Genomic DNA, 22,783 nt, shown 5'->3' with positions numbered 1-22,783 from the left:
ATAGGTCAGAGAAAATTATATTTTAAAAAAAAACCCTAATTTAGTAATGGGCTGATATATGGATACTTGCGGCCCAATTGGTTTTGTCTCGATTCTAACTTCTTCTTTGGGTCTACAGTCTTACTAGTGTAAACGACAAAAGTTGCACTGCAACTACAACAAGGCAAATAGGCAATGTCTTCTTCTAGGTTCGATGATGACTAGCAAATTTTTTTTTTTTTTTTTTTTGTATAATTGGGAATAAAACTCAACACTAAAAGTCTACTTTTACTCATTAAACTACATTGTTGTTTTGCTTCTCATTCAATCTAATGTCATGACACATGACTCATGTGTTATTCGAGCAAAATGAATTTAACTGACTTTCATAATTACACTGACTTTCATAATTGTTGATTTTAAATTATTTTGTTCATATGAAATAATCACTTTCAATATTTTCTTGTTAACCTAGTATTCTAAAACTTCTTTAATTAATAAGGAAAATATTCATTTCTAATGGCATTTGTTAATTTCGCCAATTTGATTTCAATATTTTAGTACTTTAAAAATATATAAAAATAAATTTTTACACATTATTTTTGGTTTATATGGTTCTACTTTTTATTGGTTTAGTGTTGGATATTAAGTGTGTATTTTATAAGAACAAATCAATATATCTAAGTAGCCGAAAATGACAAATCTACAAAATCATTAAGAAAATGAAAAAATTATATAGTTTAGGTGATAAGATATATAATAAATTATATTTGTCTTTTTTTAAAAGGATTTAGCGAATGTTGTCAAGTATATATTATTTTGTTTCATGATATGTAATGTGTTCATGAAAATCTCTAAATCCTTAACACATTACATGACGAGTTAACTATAATGTAATACATGATCAAATGTGTTATAATCCTTATAACATACGCTAAAAATAATTATACCTATAAAGAACATCACGATATATAAACTAATAAAACATATCAAAAAATTATTTTAAAATATAATATATACAAACTCTAAATAAAATGAAAATTCAACCCCATGCTATAGCATGGAACATGATCTAATATCTCATTCTTATATAACTCTACTACTAGTACATGTTACCTGTCGGAAACTAACGTGAAACAAATTGTGGTGTAATATCAGTAGACTAATATATCAAAAGAGAAAATCTAACTTTTAAGAGAGAAGAAAAACAATCATGATGAAAAGAAAGAAAAAAAAACTATTTTGATATATACAACTTTTAGAAAAATAAATAATATATATCTTTACATAAATAGTTTTACCTGTTTCTAGAAACTGTAGTCGAAGTTTCTTTATATTTCGATGTTATTAATGGAAATTTCGTTATCTAAAAAAGAAAAAAAAAAAAAAAAATCAAACCAACAAAGAATAATAAAATTGAGAAGATGGGAGAAGGAGGAAGCAAAAGAGATATAGTTGCGTGTTCTTGTCTCCAAAATTAAGCCGCCACTTTTTTCTCTTCTTCTTTCTCCTCAAATCTCACAATCTTTGTATATTTTTATATAAAACATACATAGCCATAGAGAGACTCATATAAATAGCTTAGTCTTCTTCTTTGTTATCATCTCTATCGATATAGATGGTAACAAAGGGAATGCGTGTTGGTAAATACGAGCTTGGGAGGACACTCGGAGAAGGCAACTCTGCAAAGGTCAAATACGCAACGGACACTGTTTCTGGCCAATCATTCGCCGTCAAGATCATCGACAAGTCTCGTATCACTCGTCTTAACGTCTCCTTTCAGGTCTCTTCTCTATTACATATACATATACCTCGATCTTGATTTCTCTCGAGTTTGATTATAATGGTGGAAGATTCGTGTTTAACTCTTAAACCATTTCTTGATTTCTCATGAGTTTTGATTATAATGGTGGAAGATTCGTGTTTTAACTCTTAATCCATTTCTTGATTTCTCAGATCAAAAGAGAGATACGAACACTCAAAGTTTTAAAGCATCCAAACATTGTGAGGTTACATGAGGTAATTAAATTAAACTTGTTGCATCATTTACTGTTTTTAAGGAAAATGCGAATTCTATCCAAAGTTTTTATTTATTTATTATTTAAGTTTGAGTAAAACAGATTTTGGGGTTTATCATTTGAGTAAACAAATTACAACGTTTTTGATGAAGACTAAAAACATTAATAAACCTCTAAAACTTTTTTTTGGTAGCTTGCGTATAGAAGTATATTAAAAAAGTTAACCGTCATTTTTGTTAATTAATATTTTTTAATTTTCGTTTAATCCGTGACCACGCAATTGCCTTTTCAGGTTGCTTATTAGCTCTACTTAACGTATACAAATAACTTGATTTTTTCTTCATGACATTCCAAATAATTGGTAGACAAAAGATGTTATGAGGATGACCAATTCAATTATGAGCTTAGGTCCCAAAAATTGACCATTTTGGGGTAATGACAATGCAAATGCTGTCATCTCCACAAATTGCCTCATCTTTGTATTAAATTCCAATCTTTTTCATGCATTACCTCACAAAAGAGTTATTTATTACAATCTTTTTCAATAACGTGAACCCATTTTATAATATTTTATTATATCTTTCTTCATGGGTATTTACGATTACTTTTCTTCCAAGCAACCGATAAGGTTTTGGTTGTTGATTCAACGGAGACTTCTATTTTGCAGGTCTTGGCTAGCAAAACCAAGATTTACATGGTTCTAGAATTAGTCACCGGAGGAGACTTATTTGATAGAATTGTAAGCCTTCCTATTAGCTAGCTAGCTCCGGTGACAGTTTTGTTAGTTACTATATACCAAATTAAATTTATAGTCTTAAATAATATGCTATGATATGTTGTCTTAGATTTCCAAAGGAAGGCTTCCGGAAATAAAAGGAAGAAAAGTGTTTCAGCAGTTGATTGATGGAATCAGCTATTGTCATAACAAGGGAGTTTTCCATAGGGATCTCAAGGTCTATATATGTTTACAAGTTAGCCATGAAACTTTGTTTATTGTATTGGCCAAAATGTTCTAATACTAAGTTTCCCGTTTTGCAGCTAGAGAATGTTCTTCTTGATGCAAAGGGACACATTAAGATCACTGATTTTGGCCTTAGTGCTCTACCTCAACATTTTAGGGTACTTACCAAATAATACCCTAAACCTAAATACATCAACAAAGCATGTTCCAACTTTTTTTTTCCGGTTTTGGCATGTTAGGAAGATGGGTTGCTACATACTACTTGTGGTAGTCCTAACTACGTCGCGCCTGAGGTTCTAGCTAACAAAGGGTATGATGGTGCAGCATCAGATATATGGTCGTGTGGAGTAATCTTGTATGTTATTCTTACTGGTTGTCTCCCTTTTGATGATACAAACCTTGCAGCTCTTTGTCGGAAGGTACTGTTTATTTTTCTTTATTTGCTTCTTTTCTATGTTTAGTTTATGTTTGAAAGAAACACACTCGAAGCTATAATCTTGTTTTCAGATATTCAAAGGAGATCCCCCAATACCAAGATGGATAACACCGGGTGCTAAAACCATGATTAAGAGAATGCTTGATCCAAATCCAGTCACGAGGGTGACACTCGCAGGTATCAAGGCCAATGAGTGGTTCAAACAAGACTATAGTACTCCTTCAAACTACGATGATGACGATGAGGCATACTCATCAATCCAAGAAGATGTAAGAATCTGGTTCATTTCATCATGTTGATTCCTATGAAATTTGGATCAAGTAGTGCATTGGCTTTACTCAATTCTTGTTATTTTTCTTGTGATGATGAAGGGATCTGAAGAAGAGAATAGTCCTGATTCTCCAACCATCATCAACGCGTTTCAGTTGATCGGAATGTCTCCATTTCTCGATCTCTCAGGTTTCTTTGAGAAAGAGGTAACCATATATACAATTCTTGTCCTTGTTTACATTGTTTCAAGATTGTCCTTTGCTTTGACTAAACGTTCGTTGCTTTGTTTACGAATCAGAAAGCATCAGAAAGACAGACAAGATTCACATCAAATAGCTTAGCCACAGATTTGTTAAAGAAAATAGAAACGATCTTTAGGGAGATGGGTTTTTGTTTACAGAAGAAACAAGCAAGGGTAAGATCTCTTTTGACTCTTTTGATCTCTTCTTGCTCTTTTCTACTACTTGAGGAATTGTAAGTATAAGTTAAGTCCTTGGGGAACTAATAATGTTGCTTCAGATCAAAGCAATCAAAGAAGAAAGCACTCGAAAAGGGCAATGCGGTTTATCAGTAACGGCTGAGGTTTTCGAGATAAGCTCGTCTCTGAATTTGGTTGAACTTAGAAAATCATATGGTGATTCATCTCTATATAAACAGGTACTATATATATGTAGTCTTTATATATATATATATATATATATATATATATATGTAGTCTTGTAACATTATAAGTTAGTATCTGTGTCTATAATTATTCAATCTTGACCCAAGAAAATAACTTGAAGCATTCGATTGCTGTATGCATGCAGTTGTACGAGAGATTATTGAATGAAGTGGGATCATCATCACATGTAGAGGAGCTTTTAACGTAGCAAATATCATGCCTATTCGAAAATTTGAATGGGGTGCTATATATGTTCAAGATCACTGGATTTATATGTAAATATCAACTCGATTTTTTTGTTGTATGCAGCCAAAGCTCAAAAGACTCTTATATTATACATTCTTGAAAATGTTTATTTTCTTGGAAACTCAAATTCGATAATTTAGGACCTTTAATTTGTTTTGTGGTCCAAAAAAATATATTGAATTATTTCATAACTCATTTATACACGTAAAAAAAAAAACTATACTTTAGTTTTTATTTCCTCCACATAGAAGAATAATCATCCAACTTATCATATAAAATATATATATTTTTGAACCCACAAAAAAAACAAAATATGTTTAAGACCAAATTTTTTCTAATGAATTTGATTTAGTTATCTTGTATGGGTATATAATATACAAGATTTTGTTTTTGAGCCTTTCTTTAACAAAACATTATATTTTAAATATCGTTTCGTGATTGACTGATTGTATATATATTTATATACTTTTTTTTGGTCATTTGAACTTTTATTAAGTGATATAACATTATACGTTTTACAACTTACAAAAACAACCTGATATAACATAACAAAATATATAGTTTTTATGTTTGAATGTACCAAAAGATTCAACTATGGAGATTTATATTAACGACGACAACATTCTATATTTGTTAGAGATTGTGTAAGATAAATCCTCTCATGTTCATGTGACAGATTGTGTAAGTAAAACAAAGTGGACAACATTATTTTTCAATCAAACGGCTCTATTAAAGAGAGACATGGTGATGGTGGAGCTTCGCTGTCAAATCCTGTTTTATTTATTTATTTTTTATTTCAATTTAATACTAGTGAATAATAATAATAATAATAATAATTTTGTTTTTTCAAATAAAGCAAAAAATCTTATAACACTGACACAAAAATTCTCTTTTTCGTTATTCTTTCTTTTTTTTTTCCGGTGAGACGAGAGCTCTGCCGCGTAATTGTTCTCCGATCTTTTTCCTATTTTAGTTTTACCTTTCGTTTCTACAAATTAGGGTTCTTTTTTTGTTTTTTTGGATGTGGTAAAGCTTTGATTTTTATACGGGAAGGGTTTCTGGGTTTTGTTCCTTAGGGTTCGTCGAGTTGAAAGAACGGAAAAGTTCCGTTTTTTTTTGATAATTTTGGAATCGCCGGAATCTGAAATTTTCCGGCAGATATGGCGTCTGACCTTCCGATGAGCCCTCATTTAGAGCAGATTCACGGAGAAATCCGTGACCATTTCCGAGCACTCGCGTATTCCTCCTTTCTCCTTCCATACTACTAATCTCTTCGATTTAGTTTACTAGTTTTTAGGGAGCTACATTGTAATTGAGTTTCACAGATGAGGAAACAAGAGTAGGATATATTAATATTAGTAAGTGTTTTTGGTGAAGATTTTTCTCTAAACGAGAGAGTTCAATATCTTTTTTGCAGGAATGGGTTTCAAAGGTTGGATAAGATTAAGGATTCTAATAGACAAAGCAAGCAACTTGAAGAACTTGCTGACAAGATGCGAGAGTGTAAAAGGTATTTCTTTTTCAAGTCTTGGATGCTCACTTTGGTGATTATGTTTCGCCTAGGAGGATATTTTGAGATGAATGAGATGCGTTATCATGAGTAGAAAGGAGTATTCTTTGTGATCAAGGTTTATTCCATAGTTATCTAATGTCAATGTGCTTTATGTTAGGTTGGTTAAGGAGTTTGATCGTGAACTTAAAGATGGTGAGGCTCGGAATTCTCCTGAAGTGAATAAGCAATTGAATGATGAGAAACAATCTATGGTGAGTTTACTTCTTGTTACATATAATATGTTTGTTGATGAAACCTATGGAGGCCTTGATCCTTTCGAGATTCGTGTTAGTTAGTGTGATATTTATGAAGTGATTATTGGAATATAAACGTAGCTCCTTTTACGGGTTCAACTTTCCCGCTTCATTAGTACTTTCTTTTGAGTCATTGGTATATTCTGAGGGTTTTTGTGTGAATCTCTAGATCTCTCTACTACCTAAATTTCTCGCTAGCATCTGGTTTTTATGTACTTTCAAAATCTGCTTGATGATATTTCCATTGATTTATTGACAGATTAAGGAACTCAACTCTTATGTTGCACTAAGAAAAACGTAAGTATGTCCTCTTTCAAGGAGCTGCATTGTCTGTACCTATATATGATTTTCTCATATACCAATCAGTATGTGCTAATATACTTATCATTTGTTGTGTGGGTACAGGTACTTGAATACACTCGGCAACAAGAAAATTGAACTTTTTGATACGGGAGCTGGAGTCAGTGGTGAACCTACAGCTGAAGAAAACATCCAAATGGCTTCATGTGAGTCCGTGTAAATAGATCATCTATTCAGTTTCTTTTCTTCTACAACCAGTAAAATATCAAATATTGACATTTGGAAGCTGAAACTGCTTGTAGCTACATGTATTATAGTATGTAGGATAGTTAATCGTGCACTATGGGCTTATGGTCTGGCATCACTTGATGTGTTTCAGTAAATTTCTAGTTGAGGGTAATAATATATGACTGTAACTGGTAGTATGAGATTGGATTCCTGTTATTTTTTGGCCTACATGATATCTAGATTGAAGTGTGTTCCAAAAATAAGTGTCCTTGAAGAACCACCTGTGGAACAGTAGGTTATGACTCTGATCTTATCGTTTATATAGCAATGTCAAACCAAGAGCTTGTTGATGCTGGAATGAAAAGGATGGACGAGACCGACCAGGCTATTGAACGCTCTAAACAGGTAAGTTACAGTAAGAAGTGTATACCACTCAGGCTTTGATACTCTGGTAACATCCGGTGCTTCTTTCCAGGTTGTGCATCAGACACTCGAAGTTGGCACTCAAACTGCATCCACTTTAAAGGGACAGGTAAAGCATTCACCACCCCTTCCTGATATTATTATGTGGCGTACAATCCCAAATAAACTGACCTAAAAAATTTCAGACAGATCAAATGGGCCGCGTTGTGAACGACCTAGATACAATTCAGTTCTCTATCAAGAAAGCTTCGCAGCTGGTGAAAGAGATAGGAAGACAGGTTTGTATACACTCTCATAGGACTTCGTATTCTATTCTCATACACCTCAAAAGATCAATTGGGGCTAATTAATTTCACTGTTCCCATTTAACCCCAATTCTTTCCTGTCTCAGGTAGCTACCGATAAATGCATAATGGCGTTCCTGTTTCTGATTGTATGTGGTGTTATAGCCATAATCGTTGTGAAGGTAATCACCATTGGACTCTCCCATTTTTCTCATTACGGCCCAAATGAAGTTATGATTTCGTACGCAAGTTAAAACTCTGGTTAAATAAAAACGCAGATCGTGAACCCAAACAACAAAGACATCAGAGACATCCCTGGACTAGCTCCTCCAGCGCAATCGAGAAAGCTCTTGTACTTCAGAGAATAGGGCCGAGAAGGAAGATTTGGTCCATATTACACTTTCTGTTGCGTTTGTGTCCTTTCATGAAAGCGGGTTGTTCTTCTCGTTTGAATCTGAGCTTTAATTAGAGTTTTGTATTATATATCATTCTTTTTTTACTTATGACCATGTTGTATTATATATAGCAAGTTCAGTAAATTTCTATAAGATCCATTCTTATTCTCCAACCAACACTATGAACTCCATAATGTCCAACATTCTTGTAACTCTTGTTTGTTCTCTCCAATTTCTTTTCAACATTTTCATCTTCCACCAATTTGTTATACTAGTTTAAGAAAATTTATAGCATTCCAGCTAATATAAAAAGTAAAGAGATCAGATCCAGGGCCACACTGACTCAGAACTGTTTGGATCATAAAGACCGACCAAGGCTGGTCTGGAGCTGATGCATCTAGTGAACACATTTATAACTCTGAGAGACCCTACAAATAATTTTGCCATTTGCGTTTCCTTTTTTAAGACTAAACATTGTTAAGTAATCCGAGGTAAATTCTATTCGTAAAAATGTTTGGGTTCCAAAGGAGATAATGTCTTTCACCTGATGAGTGAAACAATATAGGGTCATTTTTAGACAGCGGTGTGGGTTCCAAGCTGCGTCCGCCCGATATGCGACAAACGCGATGTGATCAGAGGGGCTTCTTCATCGTTAAGTTCCAATCCTCTGGGGCTCCCCCCATCTGACGAATTCTTCTCCTTCCAGTCCTGCACGATTATTTGGACCAAATCCATATGAATACATACATGTAGGTGATGCTCTAGCTATCTCTTAATTCTAATGGCGGGTTTTTACTAACTTAAAATGGAATGTCGAGTCTGAATCCAAAATCAAAATTGATCCAAAGAAACAGAACCAAACCCTAATATGGTTAAAACTTGTATATCCAAAAACCGGAAACAGGCATAGCTAATATTTAATTTCTCTAAAACGGACTTGATAAATTTTCATTGAAAACCTAACTCGGTCCGAAACCATTGAAACTGAACCACATAGGATTAGGTTTTACTTTGGTGACGATAATTCGTAAACAGACAACCCAAACTGGACCTGGATTGAACATCCCTTTCTACTTTTCATAGCTAGTGAATGGAATATGTAAAATTCAATTAACAATGTATGGACTGTACCTTTGTGATTCGATCAGGGAGGCTGTCCGTGCTTGGTGGAATTGCTTTTACATCCTTGATTTTTATGTAATTGTACATTACAACACCACAGAGCGCTGTGCCAAACACATATGACAAGAAGGAGATATAGTTAACCAAAGCACTACATTTAGAGCTTTATTCAAATAAATATTGGGATGGAAAGAAACAAACCTATTGCATATCCAGTAATGTTCAGCCCAGTGATTGTGGACTCAGGAAATATGACAGTGGAGAGGGCTATGAGAATCCAATCTTTCAGAACCCCAGCAACCCTGATGGTTACAGCGCCTGTTCTTCCGATTACTAAGAATATGGAGAAGTTTAAGGCAAGTGCGCAGAGAGCGTTTGAGAAAAAGATCCAGAAGTTGAATTGGATCTGCGTGACATCGATATTTGGTTTCTCCAATACATACCAAGGCAAGGACAAGAAAACAAAGCTGTACAAAATCAGGGAAAGAGCTGTAAGTTTAATGCGCAGTAGAATAGATTTCTTGCATCTAGCAAGAGAAGATAATACATGATGTTGACAAACATGCAACTTGGTACAACATACGACAAACAAGAACAAGAGGTCACATTAAGTCCGAAGTTTTCATCTTTAGCTGATTTTCAAATAAGAAAGTTTTGAGCTGTGTTAGGTTTCTCGACTGCGTACCTGCATGGAGCTATATAGTATAAGCTGGTGACTGGATTTAGTGTCAATCCCTTCTTTTGAAGAAGAACTTGAGTTAGCACCAGTCTCAATGCTTCAGCAAAGATTCCCATGACCTGGTAGACTGTGCCGATTACATTGAAATTAATTTCGCCATAGGAAGATACGACAACTCCAACACTGACCAGCACCATGTTCATGAACACATCACACCTTGCTTTGTCCGTGCCACAGACAACAGCCATTAGGAATGTTGCTACCGGCACTGTCATTCCATATTCACGTGTTAAAAAGCTTCACAACATGATCAACGATTCATATACTAATATAGGGTTTGAGCCAATAAGGAAGTTGTGTATTCACGTACTTAGTGCTTTGAGCATCTGGATGAAGGCAACTGAAATGTGCAAATATGCAGTATTTCCGAACCTGTATAAAGGAGTAAACAGAATACTCAAGAGACAATTTAGACAGCAGGTTTGACAAGCACCAAAAAAATTCAGAATTTGAAATCTACAGTATTACTAGGATAGAGAGCATCTATAAACCTAATATGTACCACTGTATAAGGAAAAAAGGCTTACCACAGGCTGGATGCAAAGAATGCACTTATAGGTACCACACAGGTCACATATCTGGAGTTACGGAAAATATGTTAAAAAGGAGAAAAATGATAGAAACAACATACAGTATATGCCAAAAAATGGAAGCAAAACTGTATTAAGCTGGCTTACATTTCGAAAGTCATTTTAACAGGAGAGACAACCTACATAAGAAAGAAGATACTCATTACTTAACTACTATAAGGATTTGAAAAAGTCATAAAGAAGGTCAGGTATGCCAAATGAGAACCCCTTATAAGATGAACATGAAGCATACTCCAAAGTCCAAACAAAAGAACAGTCTGTATCATAATATCAAATAAAAGTATAACTGTAAACACTGAGTTTATTATACCTTGAAAACCCGAATAAGAAGGAAGGCCACAAATCCAGAAAATCCCATATGGATCATTGTTAATGTTATAGGAAGTGGAAAATTGAAGTATTTTGGAGATAGAACCCACTGCAAAAGAAATCCAAAAACGAGAAATAGAAAATAAAATCAGGATATCAAAGACTATGAATGAGTACTGTCAGGCAAAAAGGTCTTCGGCCATGGTTTTATGGTTTCATTTCATACACACAACATTAGATTCAACCTCAATTCTAAATTCTAGTCTCAGAGATACAACCTATAGCAAGCAAACAAATCCAACAGCTACACATCCTATATAAAGATCTGCATAAATACCAGATATGTATGTCACAGAAAGTTAAAGTAGCCACTGCAGTCACCTAGTTGTAACGATAGATACTAATTAATGTCAGCTTCAAGAACTTGAAAAACAAGAAACAAGAGTTGCTTATAGCCAGTAACAAAGACTATGAAAGAGTACTCTATGGCTTCATTTCATTTACACAAGATTCAATCCAAACCTCAACTTCAAGTTCATAAAGCCAATGACATGCAAAATTCAACAGATACACAAACTATATAAAGATCTGCAGAAACATTCAGATACATTACAGAAAGGTAAAGTAGTATTTGCAATCACCTTGTTGTACAGTATAACTCCAGAAGAGAGAAGAATGTAGATCAGTAAGTAGATATAGGTAAGTACAAGCGTCTTGTTTATCATCTTAGCCATCTTCCTCCTCTCCCACTTCTCAAGTTTAAAAAAAAAACGCAAAGCCTAAATAAAAAAAATCACCGTAGATGCAGTTTCCTCGATAGTCACAATACAGGGAAGTATCCCACAACACGCAACAGATTCAGAGATTCCATAAGACGAAATCTGAAAACTTCCAAAAACAAATCAATCAGAGAAACTTCAGATTCAAAAACCAAATCGGCATTGAAAGCTACTCAGCACAAAAACCCCTCAAAGAAATCCTAAAATCAGTAACGAGAAATCAGAGAGATCGCAATCAGATCCGGAGAAGCAATACCTCGAAACGAGAAGCCGAAATGCGAATCTCGGCTTTGGGAGAAAACAAACGTGTGAATCTAGTTTAGCATAACGAACGAGATCAAGATACGAAGAAAACTATTCCGATAACTTCAAAGAAGTTTTCCGATGAGAGTGAGAGTGAGAAGAAGATGATATAAATGCGGCAGAGCCTTCGATGGCGAATCAATGATGAAGATTTAGGGAGAGAGAGACGTAGAAGTGTGAGTCAGAGCTTTTGCTTTGCTGCTACTGTGTGTTTGTGCATATAATGCTCTCTGCATATCTCTCTGAAGAAAGAAAGAGAGAGATTACTTTTAAAAAAAATGGAAATTGAAGAAATTAATAAACGACGGTGGAGATGAAATCTCAACACGTAAATCTTAAATCTAACGGCTATGGTTTTATGTCCTTGACGTGGGACTATATATATATTTTTTTAATTTAGTTATGAAATATTTATAGATTTTGATGATGATGGGTCTATTATGTTCCAAACCTATATATATCCCAATCTCAATAAAATGAAATTTATTAGTTACTTTTTCATAATACGAATCTAATTAGATAAACGTACAAATAATGCAAACTAGATGCGCATTCTTAATTCTTAAACACGGTGAATTAGATAAATATTATTTCATGAAAAGAGTGTTTGTGAAAAATTGTTAATTCTTAAACTTAATGGTGTTTGTGAAAATTGTTCGAAAATTTGGTAATTCTTAAACTTCGTGGTGTTTTATGAAAATTGTTAATTGTAAATTATTCGTGTCTCATATGTCTCACAAATTTAATATCTCTAAGTTGTTATTGAAATTGTTATGTTTAACGATAAGATTATCATACAAATCTTGCTCATTATCTATTAAAAAAAAAAAAAAGATTTACACTTTATTTAGGATTAATGAGTAAATGACTAATGAGTTATCTTCGATCCTACACAAACATCATAGGAAAAATAAAATATGATAATTCAGAAACATATACGCAGGTCTTGAAAAAGGCAGACTTAAATGAAGAGTTAATGAGACAAAGGTCCACAAATGTATAAAAAATTACACAAAGAAAATAAAAATAATAATAATAGACTTTGATTAATCATCTTGAAGCAGATGCAGATGAGGATTGGGTAATTTGATTAATAGAGTTTCCTATGTGGGAGTCTAATGAGCTGAACGAGGAGGTTTTAAAAGAGGTTCAAGTGCCTTCACCACATTGCCCATGTCTGGTCTAAAATCTGATACTTGATGCACACATACTGCAGCTATTGCGGCCAGCTGCATCAAAAGCTATTGCGGCCAGCTGCATCAAAACATCACACCTCCTTAATTAAATATATTTAGCAACTAAAAATCAAACTCATGATCATGTTTTTTAGTTGTCATAGAGATTAGAGATGATGAATGCAGACCAAAACTATATAAAGCTTTTTTGTTTTGTTTTGGCCAAACTATAGGGATGATGAACATAGGCACGACCAAAAGCTAACCTAACCGTATTTCTAACCGTAACTAGACTGTTTATAAACCGTAACCGAACCGTTTTAAGCGTATATATAATGGTTAAGGTTATGGTTAAAAAAATTTATAATTGTTAACCGATGGTTAATTAACCATAACCATAACCATAACCGTATTAACTGTAACAGTGGTCATCCCTAATGAACATAACTTTGATTATAGTGTCCGCATGATAAATTAATTAGTCTTTTAAGTATACACTAATGCTGCAATGAAACAATGAGAGGGAAATATCAATGTTATTGGATTACGATACCTTGGCAACATCTTTGGGAGGGCACTCTCCGAGAAGTGTTGGATCAACGCATTGCTCCACTTTGTCTTTGCTTAGTTTAGGGGTTGCCTAAGATAGATAACACACAAGGTACATCTTTTTGATTATTAATCAACATAACTGTATTTCATTTATAGGCCAAGAAAAGTTTTCTTTCAGGATTTTGAACGTTTTTAATATATGAAGTGAGGTGAGTAACAAGGTATAATACAAGCTAAGCTAAGCAAACGAGAATCTGAAGCAGAAAAGATGCATTAAACGTTACCCATTTCACAAGTAAACTTTGTTCAGACGGTAAGGTATGATCGAAACCTTTACGACCTGTAAGGAGCTCCAGCAGAACAACGCCGAAGCTGTACACATCGCTCTTTGAGCTCGATTCTCCTATCGTTACGTATCTGAAATACATAACCCATAAAGTTTAAAAAGGACGTGCAGCAAACGGAAAACATATATATAGCCAATGTTTCATAATAAGGACATTACTCTGGAGCAATATAGCCAAAGTAACTTCCCAATCGCATGGCATGATTTGAGTGAAATCTAGCAGCAGACGCCATGTCAGGCAGATTAAAATCACCGATTTTGGCAACATCATCATCAAACAGAAGTACGTTGCTGGATGTGATGCCCCGGTGGGAAACTTTCTCATGTAAGTACTCAAGTCCTCTGGCTGCACCCACAGCGATTTTGACTCTTTGTTGCCACGACAAAACAGGACCTCCTAGTGCTCCCGTGACACCTTTTCTACCTGCATGAAGCAAAGACACCAACACGTATCTTATTTTTCAAATGTTTCAAGTATTACTGAGTCTCTGATCCCTATCCGAGCAATGGCATTACTTTAACCACGGGGCAACTTCATACGCAAGAACACGGAGAGGGCCATCAACACAATAGCCCATTAGTGCAACAACATTTTCGTGTTGAAATCTTGAAACCATTGATACCTGTTAAACCAAATCACTTACACAAATGATCCATATATACTATAATGTATATACGTACATAAATATATACCTGGGAAAGAAATTCTTGATCTGTCTGCTCACTAGGGTCAAGTTTCTTGATGGCAGCAGCTTTAGGGATTTAAAGAACACCGTAAAACACTGTTCCCTCTAAACTTTCGATTGATGCATTTGAACTATAATTATCGGTTAAATCTTTCAACTCAGCCACTGGAATGGCTGGTACAGGCTACATCAATAGACGGTTTGTGAACAACTGGCTGGTTCATGGGTGAATCTGCTCTTTGATGGTGGCGTCCACCTTTTAAAAAAAGAAATTAGAACTCTAACTTAGAAGGGGATCCCAACTTAGAAGTCAAAAGATCGACACAAAGAAAAACATTGTTGATGATATAGGTGAGCTATACCTTCTGGTTTGTGCGCTGGCCTTGGTCCGATATCAGCAGCGTTACGAAACCCACACCAACAAAATAAGCTCATTACACTCTTTGATAATGGGTCCGATCGATTCTATTGGTATAATATGCCGGTACTTCGAGAGACTCCTTAGTTAATCTTATTAATGTCTCTCCCATATAATTTAGGGTACAAACCAAAAAACCCTAAAGAGAATTTAAGGAATGTTCTAAAAATTCCCATAATCCTACACTAAACTATATAGAAAACTAATCGGTTGCCCGCGCTACGCGCGGGAGTTTATTATGTTGTTTATGAGTAATTAGTTCGTATTTTATTTTCTACTTATTTTTTCACTATACCATACTTTACTTTTTAAAAACTTAAATTGTGTTTGTATAGATAACTATTGAGTTTTAGATTCATTAGTTGTTGAGAAATTAAGTGTGTATAGTATAAGTCGAAGTGTGAGCGTAAATGGAAGTGCGGTTGAGAATCATTGAGAAACGTGTGCTATTAGGGTTTTTATCAAATATTGATGTAGATGTTAATATTTTGGGCCCTTTTATATGTTGGCATGAAATTTGAACATGATTTGTGGGTTTCGAGCGGATTGTTATATTTTTAATTGTTTACATTATCTCTTTATATATTGTCATAATTTATTATTTTTTGTTTTACGTTTTACTTTTTTGGATTTGTCGTACTTTATATCTCGTAATGGTCATTTATATACTATTATATGTTTTTCTGATTTTATGTTTTATATTTTTTTTTGTTTTTTCATATGGAACAATTTTTAAATTTAACATATTAGTATAATTTACTTTATATTTAGTTTATTTCATTTAATATTTTTTTATTTTAATTTCCAATTTTATGAAATATAGTTAATTATTTATTTTGTTTATTAGTTTAACATATGTGTTGTATTGGAAAAAAATAGTTAAATTCATATTGGAAACTTTTAAAGAAATATTATTTTTATTTTTACCTTTTTATATGTTTATAAAAAATGAGAATTCATGTTTCGGTCCGACCTATCTCATTTATGTTAGAAAATTTTTTGAGACATAAATTAGATAGATTTATATTCTCAAAATTTCTTACTTTTGATCTATTCCCGTTAAATCCTATTATATTTAGGTTTACATTGTGTAAATATAATCATATATATATTTTAAACATTCACTAAAAACTATAATCTGTTATTTATGTATTTGTTTGTATAATCGATAATTAGTAAGTTTTTTAACTTTCAATCAATTATCCTTTTTAGTTTTATAATGTATAATATAAAAAAGACCTTTCATATTCATTTTTGAAAAACTTATTTACATAGGTTTAAATATTAAAATAAAATGATAAAATAGTATAATTAATTTTAAAAATTAAATAATAAAATGAGGTGAATGATGATGTGGTTTAAGGAGAAAAGAGAAAAAGTTAACTTTATATATATAGATTAGAAATATTCTAATTATAACTAACTAAACCGCGTACTTGAGTCGGTGTCTTTCACTCTTACAGAGAAACAAACGAAACAGTGTATGTCGGTGTATATAACCATTATCAAACCCGACCCGACCCGTATTCGAAATTCTCGTTTTATATATGTTTCCGTTCAAATCATTATCATACGTTACTCTTAATTAAGTCTTATATGGGCATAATAATTTGTAACGTATAAAAACATGATACTATATGAATTGCATTTATTTTCAATATTGAAATTTGAAATTTTAGAACTGTACTGCTTATTAGAAAATTTGGGAAAATAATTCTGAAATTTTCTACATCATCCAAAAAAAAATTTCTTGAAAATTAACTCTTACAAAATTATTTGAAAGTTGACTGTAAGAGCTGTAATAATTAAAGATAAGTCACATATTTTTTTTTGTTACTGTTGCGATGAAGATATAAAAAGGAAATAAAATCTCTTAATTTCCTTAAAAATATATTTAATTGGACCGTTGTTAGATTAATATCAGTTTCCTTTTTCTTTTGAACTTATTAACGCTTAATATATGTAATCGGACCGTTGTAAATTGTTTCAATATTGAAATTTGAAATTGTAAAACTGTACTGCTTAGGAATTAAATTTCTTAATTTCCTTAAAATTTATATTTAATCTGACCGTTGTGACTTGTGAGATTAATATAAGTTTCCTTTTTTTTCTTTTGAACTTCTTAATTAATTAATTTCTTAATTAACGCTCCTGCTTCTTCTTCTTCGTTCTTCCTTAGAGAGAAATAAAAACTTCCCTTCTTCTTCTTCTTCTACGTACATACAGAGATCACTGTGAATTCCGATGAAGATGATGATCCATCCAAGTAGAGAGAGAGACATATTGAAATCAAAGCAAACCGAGGCGATATGATGATTGGTGATCCGTAAGGGTAAGTATTTATATCTCATCGTTTCGTTTCGTTTCGTTACATTGTTATTGATTGAATGATCGATCAGATCGACCTCCTCCTCTGTCTTCTTCTTATTCTTCTTCTACAGTCTAAATCAATATCGATTCAGCGAAGAGTAAAGGCGAAATTCCAAACTCAAAAGTGAAAGGGAGAAATCGAGCCGTCTATTGATTTGAATGGTATTTTGTAAAAGTCCTCTGTTTTTGTTGATTTGAATGGTGTAATTAGAGATGATGGTGTTTAGTGTCTGAGAATGATGAGTACCTAATTGTAAAATTTTGTTTATTTGTACAAATTAAATCCCATACTTTGTTGTAGATAAGCCCTATATAGGAAGTGGTTTGGTTGGATGCATGGTAGAGTTGCAACCATGTTTGTTGTACTTGTTTTTCTAATCATGACCAGGTACTTGACTAATGGTATTATGCTCCTGAGAGAAGCAATGCTCGTCAAAGTAAGTGATTATTCTCTACGAAAGAACATTAGCCACATATGATGTGCTCTTTGGTCTTCTCGACTAACATTGCTGAGGCTTCCCTAACTATATATGTGGTTGTCTACGTCATTGACCCACGAAGAATCTGAGATCAAAGAACATCAGAGAAGAATCCGTAGGCAAAGGCAAGTGCCTGCTCTGATCACCAGAGAAGAGTTTTTATAGGCTTTATACAGACTAGAGTTTCAGTACTGAGATGAAACACAGTTCTGACCTTGACAAAACTGGGTATTGATGACTAGGTGGTCCACTTCGGGTTTTATAGATCCTCATGCTCCTGAAACGCTGATGTAGAAGTTTAGAATTACTTGGAAGAGCACTGCATCTGCATGATGAAGGTAACTTGACAACGACATGTGAGTGATCAGTTCCCCTTGGATCCACCACATATGGTGAAGATGCTCATTGTGAGTTATCAATGTAACTGCTCAAACGAGATTCTCTCTGTTTCAGCCCTTGTCTCAGGTATTCCTTTCCTTTTTTTTTATATATATCCTTGCTAGCTTTGGTTAGGTATGTAGTTAAACTTGCTACCAATTTCCATTCTGCAACTAGAACTCATCTTTTTCTTCCATATGTATGATTATCATTCAGAGTTTTAGTATTAGGAGTTAGGTGTTATCACCAGCAGCTCTAGTCTGGGTTCTGCACACCCTTGGTTAGGGGAATCCTAAGTAAGTGCTGATGTAGATAAATACTAGTTGCAGTTTCTCAATTATTAATGGTATCAGTCTCATCGCCTCTATGCATCTTCTCATCTCTTCTGTTACCAAATCTTTCTCTGCTTTATTCGGCCTAGAGAGGCTCTAAAAGCAGCAGATGCTAGGTTTGGACACATTGATGATTTGTCTACCATGCTTTTAAGCAAAACAGTAAGTGATTATCCCTTTCTCTTTCTCTTTTGTTTATAGCTCTGCTTTAGACAGTTAAACATTACCGTAACTAACTTTTGTCAATGTATATTCTCACTCACAGTCAAGTAACTTTAAGCAAAACAGTAAGTGATTGTCCCAAATGGTGCTGTGAAAACTTCATCAACAACAAAGTGATGAAATCTGCAGACAATGTTAGACAACAACACCAAGTATGTCAAGACGAATTCAGTTTATATTGTTGTTTCCATTTAAACATTGCTCTCTTGTCTTCATCTCATGGTTAAAATTCTTGGTTGGCAGGTGGTTCATTTGCATCCATTAAATTGCTTGGATTGCACACAAACCTCAGTGGGTAAGTCCTTACATTTCTCCTCATGAAACGTGTCCCCCTAGAAGCTTTATAAGAAGAGAGAAAGGGAAAAGGGAAGAGAGCAAGAGCAGGAAGTGATGAACAATCATATATCCTCAGATGTCAATGTTTAATACTACCTTGGACAAATAGGTAGCTGCTCCCTCTCCTCTGTGGTTAAAATTTCGGAACAACCACTAAGTCGCCTGAGGATGCTCAATAGTCAAAGACAACACATCCCTTGCAGGTATACTATACACCTGCATACTTTTTTTAATAGATTAAGAGTAATGATTTTGATTAAAAAATTATACAAAAAAAAAAAAAAATCTTCTGCTTCTTCATTTCTGATTTTTATGATTTAAAACTTAATATCAAGTTTTTACCAAATAATTTTCAAGAAAATAACTATAATTTTTAATTTGACCAAACTGATTTCTTTATTACTTGTTTAATAATTGTTAAATTATAATGCGCCGAAAAGTTCGACATGTGGTCCGTTAGCTTGGTGTAAAAGTTCAACATGTTTTCATGGATTATAAATTTAACGCGCTTAGTTAATAAGTTTTAATGGTTTTTAATAAATTATACTTTTAACTGAATTTTTTTTATTATATATAAAATGTCTTCACTTCTTAACTATTTTTTTTTTGTGAAATGGCATGGTTATAGGCACTTTGCTTTTAGATTTTGCATATCATTATCTCAATTCAAAATTCTTTACTCTGTGTATAGCTGCAATCTACATAGCCACCATGTGTTCCATGAATGCACAAAACATATTATCAAGTTGCAGATCCTCACTCAAGATCGGTGCCCTCATCAGTCTGTTTACAGAAGGATCTCCCCCTCTTCAGTCTTCTCTTTCCAGCTATGTCTTCTCCTCCTCTGATGCCTCCCTATCTTCGATATTCTGCAATGTAAGCTCGATTATGGTAGTTGTTTCTTTGTTATTATCTATCAACGATTTCTCCACCTGTCTTGAGTCTTCCCCATACATAGTGGTTTAAAAGTGACTACTATGGTTTCGTTCTCATCAGGAAAAACACTACTGAACAAAAACATCAAATTAGTGATCTTCTTCATCAAGAAGAAATCAATGAAGACTTTAATCCATCATCTTAACCAAGTAATGGATCAAGGTTAGCGCATTCTTATTTTACAAGAAACTATTCATGGTTAAATAAAATCAAATCTAGATGATCTTTGGGAATTAAATTTCATGATAGAAATCATCGAAGTTAAATTAAGATATCATCTTGGGTTCCCAAACAGATCTAGCAATATAACGGATCCCCTTCCAAGTAAACATAGAGTGGTGAACATTTTTAATGATAACCCACATATGTGCATAGTCTTGACTTCCGGTAGAGCATCCTTTGTGATGGGTGTCTATTTAAACTCAACAATTCGAAGATCACATACATTCCATATACCCCTTTTGAGTACATGCGATCGAGCTAAGGTGTCAAGGACGTGAAACTTTACGGTAGTCTCATTCACACTGAAAACATCAATCTGTATATACTTATATCTCTGAGATTCCAAATCTTGTTGACAATAATGTAGGTGTTAGTAACATGAGAAGGCACAGTGGGAAACCGCCCCACTAGATAATTGTGGATTTGAAACTTTCTTCTGATTGACTTGATAAAGAAAGTATATATGTACATAAAATATACTTGGGAAAGAAATTCTTGATCTGGCTGCTCACTAGGGTAAAACACTGTTCCCTCTGAACCTTCGATTGATGCCTTTGATCTATAATCATCGTTTAAATATTTCAACTCAGCCACTGGAATGGTTAGTACAGCAATAGAGGGCTCGTGAACAACTGGCTGGTTCATGGGTGAATCTGCTCTTTGATGGTGGCGTCCATTAATGTAACCTTTAAAAAAAAAAATAAAGAACCGTAACAACTTAGATGGCAAAAGATCGACACAAAGAAAAACACAGTTGATGATATAGGACTATAGGTGAGCTACCTTCTGGTTTGTGCGCTGGCCTTGGTCCGATGTCAGCAGCGTTACGAAACCCACACCAACAAAATAAGCTCATTACACACTCTTTGATAATGGGTCCGATTCTATTGGTATAATATGCTGGTACTTCTCCTTAGGTCATGTACATTAGCGGTAATAGCCATCGTCCCATTGATTTTTTTGTAAAGAAAATAAATCAAAAATACAATAAAGATGAAGAAACGTTCTCACAAGTGCGACGTCCTTCGTTACCTTCACTCACTATTTGCGGGCCCCATTGACACGTGACGGTTCGCAATTGGTTACATTTGTTTTTTCTTTTGTCTTTTTTAAACTAAAAGTAAAAAAAAAATTAATAATAATATTCAGGGGACCATATAGAGTGTCCAACCGATGTACATGACCTTAGTTAATCTTATTAAAGTCTCTCCCATATAATTTAGGGTACAAACCAAAAAACTCTAAAGAGAATTTAAGGAATGTTCTAAAAATTCCCATAAACCCTACATACTTGACTCGGTGTCTTTCACTCTTACGGGAGCTAAATTAATGATTAGTGTTATGCAAGAGACAAACAAACGAAACGGTGTATATAACCAAAAAAGAACACGTCTTAAAAAGTGGGAATCGAATGAAGAGTTAATGAGATGATATGGTCCCAGAAATTTAACAAATTTTAAACCAAATGAGATAATACATTTATTGATTAATTATCCATGAAGAAGGTGAGATGGGCTGGGGATTTGATCAATCATCGTATCTCTCTGTATACATTACTCAACCAAAAGTCTAAGAACAATACAATATTGGGGTTTGCATGCAAGTTCGAGTCCCTATTCTCTCCTTAAACCTCTCTCAACAAACAAATCGTCGACGACAAGAGAACACCGGCGCCGTTGCAATCGATCTCGATACAACCATCATTGTCTCTCTTTAAGCGACCCGCCATGGGGCAAAAAGGGAAGATGATGGTCGTATAGAAATCGATTGCAACAATGATTTTGCGGACTTCGCTCCTACACCTTACTCTCTGCCAGCTTATTACCGATGTTGATTACTCAGTTGGCGTCCACACTTTCCCGCTCCTCGTCTTATGTTTTTGGTTTAGCTTTTGTCTTTTTTTTTTTTTTTTTTTTTCTTTAGTTTAGCTTAGCTTGACCATGGTTCCTTGATGTAGTAGGTGACCTTCTTTAGATGTGAGAAAGCTTCCCTTGTGGTTGGCGTGCGCACCACCACGTCGCTGATGGTTTATCTGCTCTCCACTTTATCAATACATGGTCTGATATGGCTTGTGCTCTAGACCGAATTCTCCTCCGCGCTAGGGACACTTTCCCCTAGTATCAGGATCCCCTCCTCCAAACCAGGAGGCCCGCGCTGCGACTATTTTTAGAGGTAATGCTAGTATCTTCAGTGCCGCTAGAAAAAATGGCGATCGTTATTATAATCGCTGCGACTACGATACCGGTATTGTCGGTATTACTCCCCACATACTTACTTGTGCTCCCCACATACTTGACACACAAGTAAGTTATAATTTTGTGTCGAGGAACACAGCCAAACTGATTTTGTTTATTTTCAAAGTAAAATTATATGTCGGTGCAACGGTATAAAGCGAAAGCATTGAATTTTAAATTCGCTTTTTATGGTCACTTCGATTCAATTTTGGTTTTCAAACCCATCAGACAAGAGACAACAATCT

At 34.1% G+C, this 22,783-nt stretch overlaps 3 protein-coding genes, 2 long non-coding RNA genes and 1 pseudogene across 12 annotated transcripts; 4 read left to right on the top strand and 2 right to left on the bottom strand.

Moving 5' to 3' along the window:
* Nucleotides 1-1,433: 1,433 nt before the first annotated feature.
* Nucleotides 1,434-4,726, top strand: LOC17900076 (CBL-interacting serine/threonine-protein kinase 17). The gene is made up of 11 exons (XM_006307521.2): nt 1,434-1,762; nt 1,936-1,998; nt 2,665-2,736; nt 2,843-2,950; nt 3,036-3,116; nt 3,198-3,377; nt 3,466-3,663; nt 3,766-3,870; nt 3,963-4,079; nt 4,184-4,321; nt 4,474-4,726. The coding sequence occupies exons 1-11, from the start codon at nt 1,598-1,600 to the stop codon at nt 4,534-4,536; spliced, it is 1,290 nt and encodes a 429-aa protein (XP_006307583.1). The 5' UTR covers nt 1,434-1,597; the 3' UTR covers nt 4,537-4,726.
* A 734-nt stretch (nt 4,727-5,460) lies between these two features.
* LOC17897925 (novel plant SNARE 12) lies at nt 5,461-8,187 on the top strand. Its single transcript, XM_023789412.1, has 10 exons — nt 5,461-5,811; nt 5,992-6,084; nt 6,245-6,338; nt 6,640-6,677; nt 6,786-6,886; nt 7,234-7,313; nt 7,384-7,440; nt 7,517-7,609; nt 7,723-7,797; nt 7,894-8,187. Exons 1-10 carry the CDS (start codon nt 5,735-5,737, stop codon nt 7,981-7,983), a joined length of 798 nt encoding a protein of 265 aa, XP_023645180.1. The 5' UTR covers nt 5,461-5,734; the 3' UTR covers nt 7,984-8,187.
* A 215-nt stretch (nt 8,188-8,402) lies between these two features.
* LOC17898448 (probable sugar phosphate/phosphate translocator At1g48230) lies at nt 8,403-12,104 on the bottom strand. 2 transcript variants are annotated; one of them, XM_023789410.1, is made up of 10 exons: nt 11,806-12,104; nt 11,412-11,658; nt 10,772-10,879; nt 10,549-10,580; nt 10,399-10,449; nt 10,182-10,243; nt 9,818-10,079; nt 9,334-9,599; nt 9,142-9,236; nt 8,403-8,718 (listed from the first exon to the last, which is right to left on the bottom strand). In XM_023789410.1, the coding sequence occupies exons 2-10, from the start codon at nt 11,502-11,504 to the stop codon at nt 8,584-8,586; spliced, it is 1,104 nt and encodes a 367-aa protein (XP_023645178.1). In that variant the 5' UTR covers nt 11,505-11,658; nt 11,806-12,104; the 3' UTR covers nt 8,403-8,583. The 2 variants fall into 2 exon arrangements, with proteins under 2 accessions (XP_023645178.1, XP_006305140.1); XM_006305078.2 differs by having other exon boundaries at nt 11,412-11,651.
* Nucleotides 12,105-12,967: 863 nt separating this feature from the next.
* Nucleotides 12,968-21,160, bottom strand: LOC17899825 (annotated as a pseudogene).
* Nucleotides 17,184-18,005, top strand: LOC17900283. Its single transcript, XR_002832507.1, has 3 exons — nt 17,184-17,361; nt 17,471-17,836; nt 17,961-18,005. It is a non-coding gene; the product is annotated as an uncharacterized LOC17900283 (long non-coding RNA).
* LOC17898018 lies at nt 18,125-20,807 on the top strand. Of its 7 annotated transcripts, XR_002832503.1 has the most exons (8): nt 18,125-18,343; nt 18,473-18,552; nt 18,678-18,750; nt 18,854-18,962; nt 19,054-19,349; nt 19,838-20,022; nt 20,143-20,244; nt 20,378-20,807. It is a non-coding gene; the product is annotated as an uncharacterized LOC17898018 (long non-coding RNA). The 7 variants fall into 7 exon arrangements; XR_002832506.1 differs by lacking the exon at nt 18,473-18,552; XR_002832504.1 differs by lacking the exon at nt 18,473-18,552 and having other exon boundaries at nt 18,586-18,750.
* Nucleotides 21,161-22,783: the final 1,623 nt, after the last annotated feature.

Source organism: Capsella rubella, unplaced genomic scaffold (assembly GCF_000375325.1).
Source record: "Capsella rubella cultivar Monte Gargano unplaced genomic scaffold, Caprub1_0 scaffold_1, whole genome shotgun sequence".
NCBI classification, from domain to species: Eukaryota; Viridiplantae; Streptophyta; class Magnoliopsida; order Brassicales; family Brassicaceae; genus Capsella; species Capsella rubella.
This window is presented reverse-complemented; position numbering and strand designations above follow the sequence as displayed.

What these genes read in the sequence shown, in the direction of transcription:
- LOC17900076 (XM_006307521.2), top strand. Translation starts at nt 1,598, where the DNA reads ATGGTAACAAAGGGAATGCGTGTTGGTAAATACGAGCTTGGGAGGACA. An exon ending in GAGACTTATTTGATAGAATT is followed by an intron (nt 2,737 to 2,842) that starts GTAAGCCTTCCT and finishes ATGTTGTCTTAG; the next exon opens with ATTTCCAAAGGAAGGCTTCC. An exon ending in TTGCAGCTCTTTGTCGGAAG is followed by an intron (nt 3,378 to 3,465) that starts GTACTGTTTATT and finishes TCTTGTTTTCAG; the next exon opens with ATATTCAAAGGAGATCCCCC.
- LOC17898448 (XM_023789410.1), bottom strand. Translation starts at nt 11,504, where the DNA reads ATGGCTAAGATGATAAACAAGACGCTTGTACTTACCTATATCTACTTA. An exon ending in GTTAAAATGACTTTCGAAAT is followed by an intron (nt 10,450 to 10,548) that starts GTAAGCCAGCTT and finishes CCGTAACTCCAG; the next exon opens with ATATGTGACCTGTGTGGTAC. An exon ending in TCCCTGATCGAATCACAAAG is followed by an intron (nt 8,719 to 9,141) that starts GTACAGTCCATA and finishes ATAATCGTGCAG; the next exon opens with GACTGGAAGGAGAAGAATTC.
- LOC17897925 (XM_023789412.1), top strand. Translation starts at nt 5,735, where the DNA reads ATGGCGTCTGACCTTCCGATGAGCCCTCATTTAGAGCAGATTCACGGA. An exon ending in AAACATCCAAATGGCTTCAT is followed by an intron (nt 6,887 to 7,233) that starts GTGAGTCCGTGT and finishes TCGTTTATATAG; the next exon opens with CAATGTCAAACCAAGAGCTT. An exon ending in CATCCACTTTAAAGGGACAG is followed by an intron (nt 7,441 to 7,516) that starts GTAAAGCATTCA and finishes AAAAAATTTCAG; the next exon opens with ACAGATCAAATGGGCCGCGT.